Source organism: Rana temporaria, chromosome 4 (genome assembly GCF_905171775.1).
Source record: "Rana temporaria chromosome 4, aRanTem1.1, whole genome shotgun sequence".
NCBI classification, from domain to species: domain Eukaryota; kingdom Metazoa; phylum Chordata; class Amphibia; order Anura; family Ranidae; genus Rana; species Rana temporaria.
In genome coordinates this window covers 225,259,310-225,276,312 of record NC_053492.1, presented here as the reverse complement: position 1 = coordinate 225,276,312, position 17,003 = coordinate 225,259,310, and the positions used below count along the sequence as shown (strand labels likewise).

Sequence of the window (17,003 nt, the reverse complement as noted above, 5' to 3'; positions counted from 1 at the left end):
TTACTTGTTTAAAAAGTTAATATTTCCTATAAACATCAAGATGTTCAAAAGATGACTGGATAAAGAAAATGGATGGATAGATGGGAGGCTGATGCTCACAATATGCATTATATGCTCTGTAACAAAAACGTAATCTTTACATCATCTTCCATTATCCAAATAGACACAGAGATGGATTAAATTAGCATCTGCAAAGTGCAGAAATCAACAGACAAGTGATATGATTGTGTTTTCATTAAAGAACAGAATGCAGACATCATCTTGAATATCATTTTCATGCTTCATTGAGTTGGAAGTCCAAAGAATGCAGCTGCCTAGGGTTAGCTGGATGTTTAGAATTCATACTTTCACAAGATATGTGCCCCAGGCACTGACAAATCCTGAACAAGGCCAGCATCGTTCACCCTCAACAATGACCCAATCCATGGATGTCTGCCATATGTTACTAGTTTCCATACTATTTCTGGGATTTACTGCTGCACATGCCTACTATTTTACAGCAAGTGCAGGATCTAAAATTAGAGTATTGTAAGTAAGACTATGCACTGGTTGACCCATCTCTCCAATTAAATGTAAAAGCATTGCTACTTGTTGAAACACAGAACAGGCAGTTGCCAAAGGCTTATGTTACTTTCTGCGTGGATAGTGTAGGGGTCTCTGTGTGTACAACCCTCTCAGTTATCCCATGCAGTGACAGCTGTGCCGTTACTGACTGAGGCCTACCCTTAGGGCCCCTGGCATTAAAATAGGAGAGGACTCTTTATTAACAAACCAGTATTACAGATCATATGCCAGAGAGAAAATAGCATTGCGGAAGAAACAGCAGGTCAGACAGCTACAATTAATAGATCAAAATCCCTGTTTTATTGTCTTTTGGACAAATGAGCTGAGCTACACCTTCCACACCTTGCGTTTACAAGGTGACACTGCTACTGACAGATTGTATCCTCACTGCAAATCATCAGGACTGGTTTGTTAGGATGATCTCAGCATTCGGCGTTGCAGTTGTGAATGCTGTTACTCAGGCTTACAAGAGACAAATCGGGAGAATTTATAAAAGGTGTCAGAATTCTGTTAGGGCACAGCACTGAAAGCATCAGTGCTTACTCCTGATTCATGTACCTGTCACAGACAGATACAGGATTGTGTCTGCACTGAGGTTGGAGTGTCTACACTGGACATTCCTTCCTCAGTGCACTCGCTCCCATCACATTGACAAGTTTATGGGCGTGTCTTGTACCAGGGTGGGCGGAGCCTGATGGGGAACCGAGACTCTAGTTCCCTATCAGGTCTGTTCACCTTTGATTGAAAAGAATATGGCAGACAGAAAACACTATTTAGTCCAATAGTGGCTTTTGAGTCTACCTACTGCCATACGCTGTCAAAAGTAAAGTGGACTTGATGGGAAACTAGTCTCTTCATTTCCCCATTAGACTCCACCCACCCGCAATGTTACAGACATTGGTGCAAATGCTTGTCAGAATTAGGAGAAGATAAGTGCCATTAGGGCGGTTCTGAAATCCCTGGAATGTATTCAAAGAAAGAAGCAGATTTTAAGTACAGATGAACAGCAAATCCGGGCACTCACTGCCAACAATACAGTAGATTTACCCTAAATGCAACTGAAACCCTGGGTAAATAGAGCAACAAGTGAGCAAAGGGAAAGGTATGTGCAAACTGCAGTGGTCGGCTTTAAAATTAATATGTTGCTCATCTCTGCATGGTAATAGCACGGGGTCACTTTAAATGTATGGCAGGCTTAGTTTATTGTAAAAACAGACAAAAATTAAAGTGTAAGTAAACTGTGCCATTTAAAAAAAAAAATCCCCTGCAAGGTAATAGCATAATGTGCTAGTATGCATCACATACGAGGATAGTATGAAATACTTGCCTTAGAATGGAGCCCTCCAGCGGTGTTTTATCACAGTTGACAGGGCTTCTATCTCCACTCAGTCTTCCTTCTGGGTCCGCAGGGTCTGGCCACTTAAATGGCCAAGCTGCGTGACATCACTCCCACAGATGTGTGAGGGAATCACAGCGCAGCGCTGAAGGAACAGCACGGGTATGCCGTTCCTTCACAGTGCATGCACCGATGATGTCACCGGCTGCCAAGAGAGTAAATATCTCCAAAACGGTGCTTACAATAAAGCTTTCCTGTAGATCAGGGGTCACAAAGTGGCCGCCCTCCAGCTGTTGCAAAACTACAAGTCCCTTCAGACATTGCAAGGCTGACAGTTACAAGCATGACTCCCACAGGCAGAGGCACAATGGGACTTGTAGTTTTGCAACAGCCGGAGGGCTGCCAGTTTGAGACCCCTGTTGTAGATAAAAAGCACAAAGCAAACTACTACCAGTTTACATTTTAAAATATTATAAAGAACACTAGAGATTATAAACGGGTTGTTATCCGTGCAATAAAAAGCTTAAAATAGCAATGCCATATATTTTAAATACTCCCCCTCTCTGAATTACTGCCAGGGTAAGAACTGCATTTAAAGCATTATACTGTAAGCAGGAGAAGAAAGTATTTTTTGTTTTACTACAGCAACTAAAATTTTAGATGTCTACAACCATGTTAATAGACCATTTAATAGTGCGGACATCATGATTCACATACCTGTGACACGCAAAAGGCTTGCTTCAATTTTGTGCGGATTACGGGGAGGGATTTTCATGGAAGCTCGAAGCTGATAAAATCTAAACAGGGACAAAAAAAAAAAAAAACATTAAAATCAATAGAATTCTTTTTTCCCTAATAGGAGGAGCACATACGCTGATGTTATTCTGGTCAGGGTTGGCGCATGGCACAATGAAACTGTGCAGTAAGTGCTAGTTCACACCAGACACAGTTCCGTTCAGTTCCCCATGATTTTTTTTCCTGCACTAAAAATGCATACACAGTGTTTTCCATGTATTCCAATGGTTCTAGTTTACACCAGTGCAGTCAGTTCCAGTCTGTTTCTGGTCAGTTTCCAGTGTAGAAACTGACCGGGACTGACTGTATTGGTGCAGAAAAAAACGGAGCTGCACGAACTGCATTTGGCGTGAACTGGCCCCAAAAGGTAAAACAGCCACAATGACATTTCTCAGAATTTTGCTCAGATGGAGGTAGGTCAGTCCTTAACATCACTGCAACTTTGTGTCTAATGCATTCTTATTATTCTGAAACCTGATTCCTCTCAACTGCATTTATAGCGACTGTTTACACTGCATTGTCATAACCAACAATGGATCTGTTGGTCATGTCGAGATCCACTCCATTACCTATTTTATGTTAGACATTAGCTCTTTAAAGTGGTATTAAACCCAAAACCAAACATGTAATATATTGCAGCCTACCAATCCTTCGATATGGTGGCTGCATACTTTTCCCCCTGTGTATTCACCTGGTGATCTAGCCAGTAACACACCTTATGTATTAGAGAGTGCCCCCACTCTGGGTGAATGAGCACAGGGGGCACCTTAGGACAGCAGCATTGTTAATCTGGAGGAGGGAATTGTTAGATGTACTATTTAAATACAAAGAATACAAATTGAAGCTAAACTCCAACATCTCTCGGTCCAATGATTATACACCAATAAGACTGATCCAAAAATTGCTGCCAACAATTAACATTTTGGAAGCATATGAAGACTTGGGTAAATGGACATACTGTAACTTTTAGCACACTGGAAAATCTGTGCACAAATCATTCAGTTTTCTTATAAAAAAAGAACAAATCTTGCCATACATATGAGATCAAGAGGTTTCAGTAGTTCTACCAAGGCAAAATATCACTTCAGCTAAAGAACGACATTAGCCCTTGTTCACACTGCTGTGGCTTCAAAGTCACACGACTTTGAATACGACATCTCTGCGCGACTTCATCACGGCTTGCATACAATTTCTTTTTCGATTACAAACATTTTTAAAACACAATGTATCAGACAGATTTATCGGCATTAGATAAAAGTCATCACTTATAAAACATGGAAAAACAGTAAAGTCGAATCGAAGAGGGACAAAAATATAAGTTACTTCTAGCTTACAGTATGGAACAGTCGATGAGGACAAAAAAGCATATGCATGCTGCCAAATAAGTTTATGATATTTACAACTCCAAAAATATAGGTTAATGAACCCAAGGCCCCTTGCACACTACTACGACTTCAAAGTTGTGATTTTACCGTGATTTCGGAGCCACGGTTTTTAGGGAATGCCTGTGTAAGTGGCATCAAAAATCGGACCAAAGCAGTGCAAGGACTACTTTGAAGTCGGAACGACTTGAAGTTGTACTAATATAAATGGTTGTCATTGGAAATCATGGGAAAAGACTTGTCATGCTACTTTGCCATCCGAAATCAAGGGACAAGTCGTATAAGTGTGAAAGGGGCCAAAGTCAGAGCAGCCACGGAAACATTGCGGAGAAACCATGGGGTAGATAGAATGAAGTTTTGTGGGTGTCATATACCATCAGGTGTGAAGCTTGACCGCTGTCTCGCGCATTGACAGCGACCTTGTATTTTTGAACATGTTTGTCAGCATCTCTTCCCATTTGGGGCGCTAAAAAGTGTGACCTATATCACTTTCCCAGCTAAGCATCGATTTTTTTTTTTTTTTTCACAAGTGCAGACTCACTGTGAAAGCAATAAATCTTTGATAAGACGTCTATCTCTGGATGAACACTCACAGGGTTGTTCAAATTGGGTGCTATGCATTTGGGATTCTAAGGTGCCTCTGCTGTGGAAAAAGTGTCTGATTTACGTGTATCGAAATTGTTCAGAGAGGGGTAGATTGTTTTCTGATTGGAGTTGGGGGAAAGTTTTTAAGTGAGGGCCCGATTTGAAGGATTGAAATGTTGTTACACCAGCCGTGCTCCACAGAAAAAAAAAAAAAGAGATCTCGGTTTTGAAGGTTGGGGGGAAATCTGGATCACCTATGAAGGAGTATAGAAGGGGGAGGGGAGAAATTAAATTTAAACTTGCTACCATAAAGGGACCACAAATATAGGTATTGATATATGATAGTATTAAGTGATCAACTTGACTAGGTCTTATGGATCTGGACAATAATAATCCAGATAGAAGGAAGTATTGAATATGTTTCAAATGCTAGCCAAAGCATGTTTGTGGTAGGGGCGTGCCACTGGGCTGTTTGAGCAAGTCTGGCCACAAAATAATAATGCCACAGGTCCAGGAGACCAAGATCACAGAGGGATTGGGGTCTGTACAGTAGGGATCTGTAAAATCTGTTTTTTTTTTGGAGTGCCATACAAACTTAAAGTGTATTTTAGGCAAAATAGCCATTTTTATGTCTGTGACCCTGCCCAGGAAATAAATATGATATTTGTGGCAAGTCTTCAAAGCGGTTCTAATATAAGAGACTATATGATGGTAATTAGCCTTAAACAGGGCCTGAAAAGTGGGAGTGACCTAGATAGTGAAATGCTTGTGTGCACCATGTGAATGAAAAATAATGCTGCAAAAAGGTCACATGGTCATTTGGTATATTTATCGGCATAGCTGAACATTTAGCCAGATTAACACCCAGGCCTGCGATAGTATAGAATGATTCCAATAGGGAGTTCAGGTTGGGTAATGCAATTAGAGGGTTTGTTATGAAATAAGAGGACATTGTCTGCATAGAGACTGAGTCTAAATTACTGGCGCCTTCACAATATCCCATAATGTTTATATTTTCCAAGATTGCTTTGGATAAGGGCTCTATTGCCAAGGCAAATAGGAAGGGGGGAGACAAAGGGCACCCCTGCCTAGTTTTTTGGGAATTTTGGGAATAGGTAATTTGATACAGGTCTGAGGATCCTGATACAGAGCATGAAAGCCTTGGAGAAAGTCACCTGTGATATCAAATCTAGGTATTACCAGCTAACGCTGTCAAATGCCTTGTAGATACAGAACAGCTGTACGATTTCTTTAACCGAGGTCAATGCAAGTTGTGTTGGAGTCACATCAAAGTAGTTCAGGACCCTTTTTCCAAGTTGGAGCAACTTGAGTCGCACAGATTAGAACCAGTCTATTGCCACTAATGGCATGCGACTTTAAACTCTGAAGTCGCATGACAAGTCGCAACAGTGAGAACCGGGGCTTAATCAGGACAAAACAAAATGTTTGGCAAACTTCACATTAGTTGGAACCTGCCAGATTTTTACTTCCTACTGGTCACTAGGACAGGCAAAAAAAGTTTTTCCCCCCCCCCCAACTATGACACAGACCACAACAAAATCAAATTGGTTTAAAATAGAGGAATAAAGGGTTTGAATTCCTGTCACATTTTTTGTGGTCACTGAGGCAGGACATTAGGGGAAGTCTCCAAATGAAGAAAACATCATGGAGAACTGTTCTAACTTTTCACAGTGAATTTGGTGCAATTTTTAAGATCTATAACTTGTGAGAAACGCATCTGAAAAGTACAAATCGTACCGCACTGGGACTCCAAATCGCATGTAAAATCACACCACAACAGTGTGAACCCGGGCTTAAACACTAGCCGGCAGGACGGCTCGGCTGCGCGAAATCACGTAGCTATACGTCACTTCGCATTGCAGCCATTAGGAGCGCACCGCCTGCTCGCCCCTGGTGCTGACGCGTGTGCCCGGCGGGCACGATCACCGCCAGGCACCCGCGATCGCTCGTTACAGAGCGAGAACCGGGAGCTGTGTGTGTAAACACACAGCTCCCGGTCCTGTCAGGGGGAGAAATGACCGTTCGTCTGTTCATACAATGTATGAACAGCGATCTGTCATTTGCCCTAGTCAGTCCACCCCCCCCCCCTTCAGTTAGAACACACCCAGGGAACATACTTAACCCTTTCCTGGCCCCCTAGTGTTAACCCCTTCCCTGCCAGTGGCATTTTTACAGTAATCAATGCTATAAAAATGCCAATGGTCCCAAAAATGTGTCAAAAGTGTCCGCCATAAGGTCGCATGCCCGGGTTCACACTGTTGTGGTGCGATTTTACATGCGATTTGGAGTCCCAGTGCGGTACGATTTGTACTTTTCAGATGCGTTTCTCACAAGTTATAGATCTTAAAAATTGCACCAAATTCACTTTTTAGAATTGCAACACATCTATGTGAACAGCCTTCATAGGAAGCAATGTTTTTACACTTGACATGCAAATCTATGCGTTCTGGAAGTCATCAAAACCACATTAGTGTAAACTGGGATGAAGGCCACATGCACACTGTATTCTTTTGATGCCTTTTCTCCTTACAGCAGAAAACTTGGAAAAGGCAGTGCTTTTCCATGCACATTTACCAATTTATTCTGCCCATTAGACTGTATTAACAAGCATAAAACGCATTGAAATGCATGCAGAAACGCATCCGTAACGCATGGTTGTGTGACCTGGCCCTAAAGCTATTAGGTAATTTACCTCTTCAGTATGGGTGTACAGACCTTTTAAAAGTGTGGGTCTCAACAGACACAGGAACCAATTGTTGGTGGTGAGCATGCATACACTGGCCAGGATACAGTCTAATAACTTATTATTTTACTTACGGTAGTTTTAGTTTTTGCCAGATATAGTAAGTAGTGCAATTAATATGCCAACCAGTCTGCCTTGTAGAAACAGGTTATATGATAGCACTGGACATTTACAAATATTCATTTTTGTATTTATTGTAAAGAAAAGCCAAATTACACTGCAGGTATAATAAAAAGGATATGGAGAAAAGCTGAGTTGACTTTATAAACTGCAATTTAACCACTATAGTGGTTACAACATTAACAGCACATTTTTAGCAATACTTCATTACAGGTTCTCTTTAATTACTGCCTGTCTGGTTGAACGTCACACATTCGCTTTGTAGAAGGCACTGCTAGCTCTATCAAGCGTTACTAGCTTTACCTTCTATTGATATTGCGCCTTCCTCCAGCTACATAATCTGACAGCAACCAAGCAATAAAGAGGCACTTGTGTATAGAACATGTAATTAGTAGATACACAATCTCTCTGCGGGAAACAAAGAGATTGCAAGCAGCAACGAGAAAAAAGCAATATATAGAAATTGTTGAAAATTTAAAAGAAAAATAATGTATTCATACTAGAGCTTTATAAAAACAATGAAATGTCTTTACAATGGGGTATTTGTTACTATGTAAGAAACAGATCTGGAACTATGACAAGCAATTCTTCCACATAGATTGCAACCTTTTCATACTTACAAGCTACACCTTTAACAAAGCACCCCAGTATCCTTATGGTTTAATTCTACCATGAAATGTAAAGTAATCATTTCTAAAAGATAGACGCTGACCCCCATTTGATACAAAGCCATATTCATTGCTAGTAGTTACATACAATATAAGAAACAAACAAATCTGGCTTCCCCTTCTAATAGGAAATCTTTCAACAGAGAGAAAAAAAAAAAAAATAGTTGACACTACCACTGCTGACCTTCTGTGAATGGTGCCTACTCGTTATACTGATCCTCTGACTTTAATACTTTGAGTCGCTAACTCATAACAAGCGTGCAGCTCAGTTCTGACATCATTTTTGTGACCAGGGAGGATTAGAACTAAACCATGGCGTAAAGAGGTGGCCTGGGTTGTCTTACTGCGGTATATGGCTGGGGGTTCTAATAAAGTTATGGAGTTAAGGGATGGGTTACTTTGTAGTAAAAGCACACCTGACCATTAACATTACACAATGAATTCAGACAGAGGGATCCTTTCTTCCCTCCATGAATATGGGTGCAACTCTCCTAAAACAAACAGTACTTGCTTCATTGTGTAAATTCAGCCATGGCCAATGCTCCCAATGTAATCTTACAATCCTAAGGCTGCTTTCACACTGAAAATGCTGGTCGTTAGCGGTAAAGTGACGCTCGTTTTTGCACTTTCACCGCTTTTTGGCCGCTATCGGGGTGCTCTTAACCCCAAAAAGGGGTTAAACTCCCACATTGCAGTGCTTTCCAAATCGCTTTTCAGTCTCTTTATTCATTGCAATGGGCAGGGGCGTTTTTATAGCGCTGGATACAGCGCTCCCTTAACCACCCCAAGGATGCTACTTGAAGGACTTTTCAGAACGTTCCACAAGCACACCGCCCGGATGTGAAAGCACCCATTGCAATGAATGGGACGCATTTTTTAGGCACTATTTTTAGCGCTAAAATGCTTGAAAACTGCCTCAGTGTGAAAGGGGTCCAACACAAAAGTGATGCATCTATGCACTTTTGTCGCGCTAGAAGGCACCTTTCCAGCATGACAAAAGCACATCAAAAGTATTTACCTTGAAATCCTTTTGTGTAAAAAGTGCACAAAAAAACGTCTTCCATAGAAACGCATTAAAAACATGCCAAGAGGCCCTTGCACTAAATAGCTGATGGCAGATCTAATGCAAATTGTACAGATAGTGATGTCTATGGTGACCTTAACCACTAGCCGACCAGCCGCCGCAGTTACAGTTATACGGCGGCAGGTCGGCTCGGCTGCGCAAGATCATGTAGCTATACGTCATCTCGCATTTCAGCCAATAGGGGCGCCCGCGATCACCGTCGGGCACCCGCGATCGCTCGTTACAGAGCGAGAACCGGGAGCTGTGTGTGTAAACACATAGCTCCCGGTCCTGTCAGGGGGAGAAATGCCTGATACAATGTATGAATAGTGATCAGTCATTTCCCCTAGTCCGTTCCACCACCCCTTCAGTTAGAAAACACACAGGGAACATAATTAACCCCTTCCTCGCCCCCTAGTGTTAACCCCTTCCCTGCCAGTGGCATTTTTATAGTAATCAATGCATTTTTATAGCACGGATAGCTATGAAAATGCCAATGCTCTCAAAAATGTGTCAAAAGTGTCCGATGTGTCCGCCATTAGGTCGCAGTACCGATAAAAATCGCTGATCGCCGCCATTACTAGTAAAAAAAAAAAATATTAATAAAAATGCCATAAAACTATCCCCTATTTTGTAGACGCAATAACTTTTGCGCAAACCAATCAATAAACGGTTATTGTGATATTTTTTATTAAAAATATGTAGAAGAATACGTATCGGCCTAAACTAAGGAAAAAAATATTTTTTTAATATATTTTTGGGGATATTTATTACAGCAAAAAGTAAAAAATATTCATTTTTTTTCAAAATTGTCGCTCTATTTTTTTTTATAGCACAAAAAAATGAAAACTGGAGGGGTGAACAAATACCGCCAAAAGAAAGCTCTATTTGTGGGGGAAAAAAGAACGCCAATTTTGTTTGGGAGCCACGTCGTGCAATTGTCAGTTAAAGCTACGCAGTGCCGAATCGCAAAAAGGGGCCCGGTCATTGACCAGCAATATGGTCCGGGGCTGAAGTGGTTAAAGGGGTTGTAAAGATACAATTTTGTTTCCCTAAATAGCTTCCTTTACCTTAGTGCAGTCCTCCTTCACTTACCTCATTCTTCCATTTTGCTTTTAAATGTCCTTATTTCTTCTGAGAAATCCTCACTTCCTGTTCTTCTGTCTGTAACTCCACACAGTAATGCACAAAAACACAATACCCAACGGCTTGGTAAAATATAAAAGAAGATTTTACGCCTTTAAAACTGCGCATGCCTGTGCAACGGTGATGTACATTTTAATATTCAAAGGCAATGCTTTCAAGCCTTTACGGGTTACTATCTTATAACAGATTTACACAGGAGGTCTAGTGCTAGATTACCATTGATCTGTTCTTTGTTGTTGTTGTGTGGTGCAATCGACGTTTGTACGCATGCGTGACCAACATGTGCATTCACCTTTGAGTGTGAGCGAGCTTTAAAAATAAATACTTAATGTTTTTTTTTTTTTTTACACCGTCGCTTTAATTTCTTCTTCTTTTTTTTTTTTTTTTTTTATAACACAGGGAATTTACATATCCCCAGTGATAGCAATAGGCAACGACCGGCATCCTTTACTTAGAGATCTGGGGTCTGGTAGACCCCAGATTTCTCCTCTGCCTTTAAAAACTTTGAATCATACCACGAATGGTATGATCCGATTCCGTTTTCAAACCACTAAAGTTGTGTTTACAACTGCGAAACCGGAAGCAATTAAAAATCCATTGCTTCCAGTTTCCTATACCATAGAGATGATCGGAGCCATTCCAGTCTCTGATCAGCTCTGTGGTCAGCTGGCGGAACACAGGAGAGCCCGAGAGAGCTGCGCAAGGCAGTGGGGGAGGGGGGAGCAACGCTCCCTCTGCTTATGTAGCACTACCCCCAGAGGAGCTGCTGGATTTTTGGGCGGCACATTACCTCATGGCTCCTCTGAATTCCTAGGGGTGAATGATGCGTATTGCATATAGTAGAAGTAAAGGAATGTCCACGACAGGTGCTCTTTATTACCCAGCCGGGTAAAAACAGTAAACTTATGGTGAGGAAAGTAAAGTTGAAGGAGAAGGGAGAATAGCAGATTCAGGCGTGAGGATAGGGAACAGTCCTGCTCCCAAGCGCAACACTTCTATGCGCCACTCCTGCCGGAGTGGGTTTAGCGTACCCGGACAGGCCTCTCTCATTGACCTGGCAGCCGGAGTATCGCTCGGACAATTGTAGGATAGTCTCTGCCACAGACCCTCCTTGTTGAGCCTCAGAAAGGTACTTCTGCCACAGGCCCTCTCTGGATTGAATTCTTGGAAATATCCCTCCTTAGATGAGTTACGCCTGGATCTCCTTCAACTTGTCGCCCAGGTACCAAATGATAGGTGATCAATCCCTCAGTGTCTAGCTACCTCGATCCCCGGTGGTTTGTCCAGGCCCTTTTGGACCGCCAGCCTCTCAATGGCGCTCCTTAGACTGATTCCCCACCGAACAGCAGTACAGCTTGGGATCCTCAATGGTGGAAACCCAGTCACTCACTGGGTCCCCGTCACTGTTCAGATGCCTTGGGCCACCATGGCCCAGGAACCCCGCGTGGCACGCACACCCCGGCCAGGTAGGCCATATCGCCGGGGCGCCGTGATGTGGCCACCCTAAAGGTGGGTGCCACACTGGATGAAGAAGACCCAGAACCAATGGCGTCTGCCCCATAAATACCCCTCCCCAGCATGCACAGCGAGGTCAAACCCTCCTGATTGGCTGCTGGGAAAGAGCACCCAAACATTGACTGCTCTGCTGCCACCTGCAGCACCGGGGCTGGAAGAACACCCCAGTACAACAGAATGAGCCCGCAGCACAGCCAAGCTAAAAGGCAGAGACCCTGTTTTGCACTTAACAATATGGATCAGAATCTAACTAGACTCTGATCTAACCCTTAAATTTGACTAGCACCGGTACCATAAAGTACACAGGCGCTACACATATAAAACCAATCCAACAGCTAATTGGTCCAGAAACAATATGATGCACAGATATTTTACTTATTTTTTTATTTCTTCAGTTGCTTCCTGGTTTCTAGACTAGGTCAAAATGATGGTTTCCATCCTAGACATCTTCTGGAGCAGGGGAGGAGCGGCTTTCTCACCTTCCACCCGGCCTGCATGTCTGCGCTAAGGGCAGATATATTCCAGGAAGTAAATGCTACATGAATCATCTGCCCCTACTCAAGATGGCCATGGCCAGAAATGCAAGGGAGTGATTTCTCAACAAAATAAATTATGGAGACAAGGGTGGATGATTGAGATTGCTAGAAAATATTAAAGATGACTTAAGTAGCGTATTCAGTGCGTGGTGCTCAGATACAGTTAAGTTTTGCGGTTCCAGGGTCAAAGTGGGTATTTTAATGTCTAGCTAAGCAATTTACCTTAGTCATTAGCAGAACATAGATTTCAGTGTGCTACTAACAATCTCCAAAGTAAAATATTTCAGCAATGTAAATTAGCTCTAATGACTAGGTCTTAGACGCAACAAACATTTTCTGTAATAGCAGGTTAACTCTCTCTCTCCCCCCCCCCCCTCCCCTTTCCTCCAAAACACACGCACAAAAAAAATCTTCCATATTTCTGGTATCAAAAAGCTACATAACAGAAAATGCAAATTAGCATAGGTTAGGGTGCACCATGATAGAGGTTTGTAAGGATCCCGTCAAGTCATATCCAGTCTGATTAGGGAATGGGAATTTGTAATATCTACCAGTCTAATCTCACAGAAAACATGATTTTACTTGATAGACTGTACTGCCCTATGTTTGTTTTTGCAACTCAACACCTTTAGTGACATTTAACAGTTGTTCTATAATTTAAACTGACAGCCTGTAGTAGCAGATGAGGAAACATTCTGTAAATGAATAATTGAATAAGTCAGATAACTGCACATACTGTAGTACGGCAATCTACAGTGCTGCTATTTTTGTACCTTTATATTTGCCAGGTGCACGCCTGGAAAACAGCCAAATCATACAGATGATATAAAAATATAAAAGCCAAGCAACAAAATTGTATTTCTGTTCATCCAGTCCTGACATGTACACAGCTCTGCCACACAGAAAAGCTATGTCTGGCAGAGGCAGGGACCCGATTCCACTTTGCTGCAATTATAGGTCCCCCTGTGCAGCATACCTGATGGACTCCTTGTGCTACTTCCCCCTTTTTTTTTTGCGCTGCTGTACTGGAAGCTGCATGAGACTAAGGGTTTGTTTACATTTGCTTCAAAACAAGGCTTCGTACACGCTTTGTTAAAGCTCTCTGAACACCAGTCAAAGCTCCTGTCACTAAATAAAATGGTTAGCTTACAGTCCTGTTTACACCTTGCTTTTGCTTGATGCTTTGTGGGGTTTCGATGAGGCTTTGGTAGAGCTTTGTGGGGCTTCGAGCAAGCTTTGCCATAGACTTCTATGGAGGCTTTGAAGATGCTTTGAAGCATCACTAAAGCTACAGGGGGTATAATTTTTGAAGCAAAGCCAAAAGCAAAAGCAAGGTGTAAACAGGACTGTAAGCAAACAATTTTATTTACTGACAGCGTTCAGAGAGCTTTAACAAAGCGTGTCTGAAGCCTTGTTTTGAAGCAAGTGTAAACTAACCGTTAATGTGTGTTGAAGCCGAAGTGAGTGCAAATGAGCCCTAAAACAAAGTCTGGCCAAAGATGCAATTTTCTTACCTTAAACCATGTGTTCAAGGAAAGAAAATTGCTTGATTCCCCCATCAACACAGTGAGTGTTGATGGGGGAATGCCTTCTGCTGTGCTATTGTATTCTGACAGCGGGAGTTTTCCCAGCCATCGGAATACAATGGTCAGTGCTGGAGGCTATAGCAGTCAGTAGTGATTGTACAAAAAAAAAAAAAAAAAACCTGTTGGGCTGGTCGTACTGAAGTCAATCGACAGACCCACTTCAGTACAATCAGCCTGCAAATAGATTGACATTTCGATCAATCAGTCTATGGCCAGCTTAAGCCAAATTCAAGTGCTTACACTGTTTGCATTAAAAAAAATACATTTCAGAGGACATTACAATTACAGGAGGTACAGTGTGCCTTGCCTAGGGTGGGGGGCAAGGGAGCAGGGACCTGGTTTTGACAGGTACCCACCCCCACTCCTGCTTGGGTCACCTAGGCCAGTGATTCCTAACCTCAGTCCTTAAGTTCCCCCAACAGCCCATGTTTTGGGAATTTCTCTTAGATAAAATAACTGTCCAAAACACCAACCCATTGACTCAGATTTAAAAGCACCTGTGCAAGATAAAAGGAAAACCTGCAAACATGGCCTGTTGGGGCTAGTTGAGAACTGAGGTTGAGAACCACTGGCCTAGGCGATATGAGCAGAAATTCTCCTCTCCCCCTCCCTCCCTCCTTCCGCCCCAGCAGGATCATTCACAAAGCCCAGCGCAGCTCACGCATGTGCAGTGGGCAGCCAGCTGTGATGCCGCAAACAGCACAGGCAGCTGCCCACAGTTAAGATACCGCACCAAGAACCCGAAGGCTAGTGAAGAACTAGCCTGGGTGAGGACTGTGCTGGATCCTTGGTAAGTGTCCTGTTATTAAAAGTCAGCAACTACAGTATTTATAGCTGCTGATTCTCTCCCCCCCCCTCCCCCCCTCGAGTGAAAAACCTCTTTAAATTAGATCTAGCATGAGAGAAAAATGTAGGCTTAATTTTTTTTATATGGCAAATACTGTGGGTCTGTGACTCTGAAGTACTGCTACTAGACACTGTCAGAAAAATTGTATTTTCAGAACAATTCCTAGTGGAAATGAATATGCATATCACCATCACAGAATAGGCTGAATGGACAGAGTGCAGAATGCATGCATATTAATCCAAGGCCCTGTTCACATGGGGCAGATCCGCTCAGTGGACCCCACTAGCTCAGTTGATCCCCGCTGAGCCGGCGGATGACAGGTCCATCTCTGCTCACTGTGCATGTCCGTTTACATCCGATCCGCTGAACAGATGGCAAACATATTGCCATCCATCTGTTTTGAGCAGATCTTGTCGGGTGGGATGGTAGGCTGGTGTCAGCGGACACATCTCTGCCAACATCCGCCTCCCCATACAAATCAATGGGTGGCCCAACTTGGATCCGCCTGAAAAATGGATAGGCAAATCCCTGTAGGCCGATCATGTGAAAGGGACCTAAAGCTGTTCATGGATGGGTAGAATTTTGAATCCAAAATTCTCAAGAAAAAGAATGTTATAAGCAAGTTGTGTTCATTTTTCTAATTAATGTGTGAAAACAACTTTAGTTTTCAACTGCAATGTTAAAGGGTTTGTAAAGGATTTTTTTTTTTTTTATCTTAATAGCATCCTTTACCTTAATGCAGTGCTGTTTTCATGTCCTCATTGTTCGTTTTTGCTCTCAAGTTGCTGCAATTCTTCTCTGATCTCCACACTTCCTGGTTGTCTGTTTCCTGATAACCACAGTACTGGGAGCTTTCTCTCTGTGGTCACTAATCAAGGAGGTGTGATCACTGTGTGTCTAAAACCCCTCAACACCAATCAGTTTTATTTCCAAACCATCACTGCCCTGTATTGGCTCTGTATGCTCTGTACAGCAGAGGCAGGAAACATGCAAAAACGAAACTAGAAACTACAGGAACATTATATGATTGATTTTTATCTATTTTTAATCGTTTTTAAAAGGAATCAGTTAACCATTATGTCTCTATACCCTGTAAACAGTCATTTCAGCATTACATTTTTTTTTTATTTACAACTCCTTTAAGAAAATTTGAAGGAGCAGGATAAAGAATGTTTCACAAAAACAAGTGAATTTCTAATATTGTATGTGGTTTTCATTTGGCAAGATCCATTCATTCCAAAATCAAATGGTAAAAGCAAACAAAATCTTTCAAACGACATCAGAATGTTCTAAAAATGTACGTACAACATTTCCTAAGACTTTCCCAAGAACCTTTGTTTGGAATTCTACCCATCTATGGCCAGATATAGAGGTCAGGTCATATAATTGTAAAGTGTTACAAAGTGTACTACTGTCAACATTCTTGTTCTCATAGTCTGACAAGACTGGTTTTCCATATAAATCATGCAAGATATTGTAATGTCTTCAGGCCCGTCGCAACAGGACAGGCAAACGAGGCAATTGCTTGGGGCCCCGAGCTAGAAAGGGGCCCCCAAGTTGGCTCGTCTGTCTGCCTGTTTTCTAAACTTTTCCCCACTTCCACTTGCTTACAGAGTGGGTCTATTATTGTCCGGTGCCTCATCTGGTCAACACAGAGGCCGAGGAGAGGAGCACAGCAGAGGGACTATTTCTTCATTTTCGGGCACATGTACATCATGCCGCCCCACTATTCTATGAGTCCCGGCTGGCGGAGTGATACAGCTGTGCTCCGTTCGTGTCCTGACTGCTTCTCTGAAGAGATGTGAAGAATTTGAGCGGCTGGAGATCGGGGGAGCAGGAGGAGATCGTGGCTGCACTGGACACAGTGAGTGGGAATAGATGAAAGAATACTCACTGTGTCCTATTATTTATCTCACAGCAGGTTAGGTTACAATCACCACACAGGCAGCACAGCAGGGTCTCTGTCATGGCTCTGTGTCACATTGCTTTTGGGTGCTGACTTTGTTATGGTTGTACTGTTACAGTCTGTTATATACAATACAGCCATAAGTTAACTAAGCCAGCACTCAGCCATGTGGCATAGAGCCATGATAAAG

The 17,003-nt window shown here is 42.4% G+C and overlaps 1 protein-coding gene across 3 annotated transcripts in view; it reads right to left on the bottom strand.

Moving 5' to 3' along the window:
• FAM135A (family with sequence similarity 135 member A) overlaps positions 1-17,003 on the bottom strand; it is a 149,604-nt gene that overhangs the window by 71,899 nt on the left and 60,702 nt on the right. For all 3 annotated transcript variants that reach the window (XM_040349914.1, XM_040349916.1, XM_040349915.1), the window contains one exon: positions 2,618-2,697. In XM_040349914.1, the coding sequence (XP_040205848.1) occupies positions 2,618-2,697 (80 nt within the window). The remainder of the gene's footprint in view (positions 1-2,617; positions 2,698-17,003) is intronic.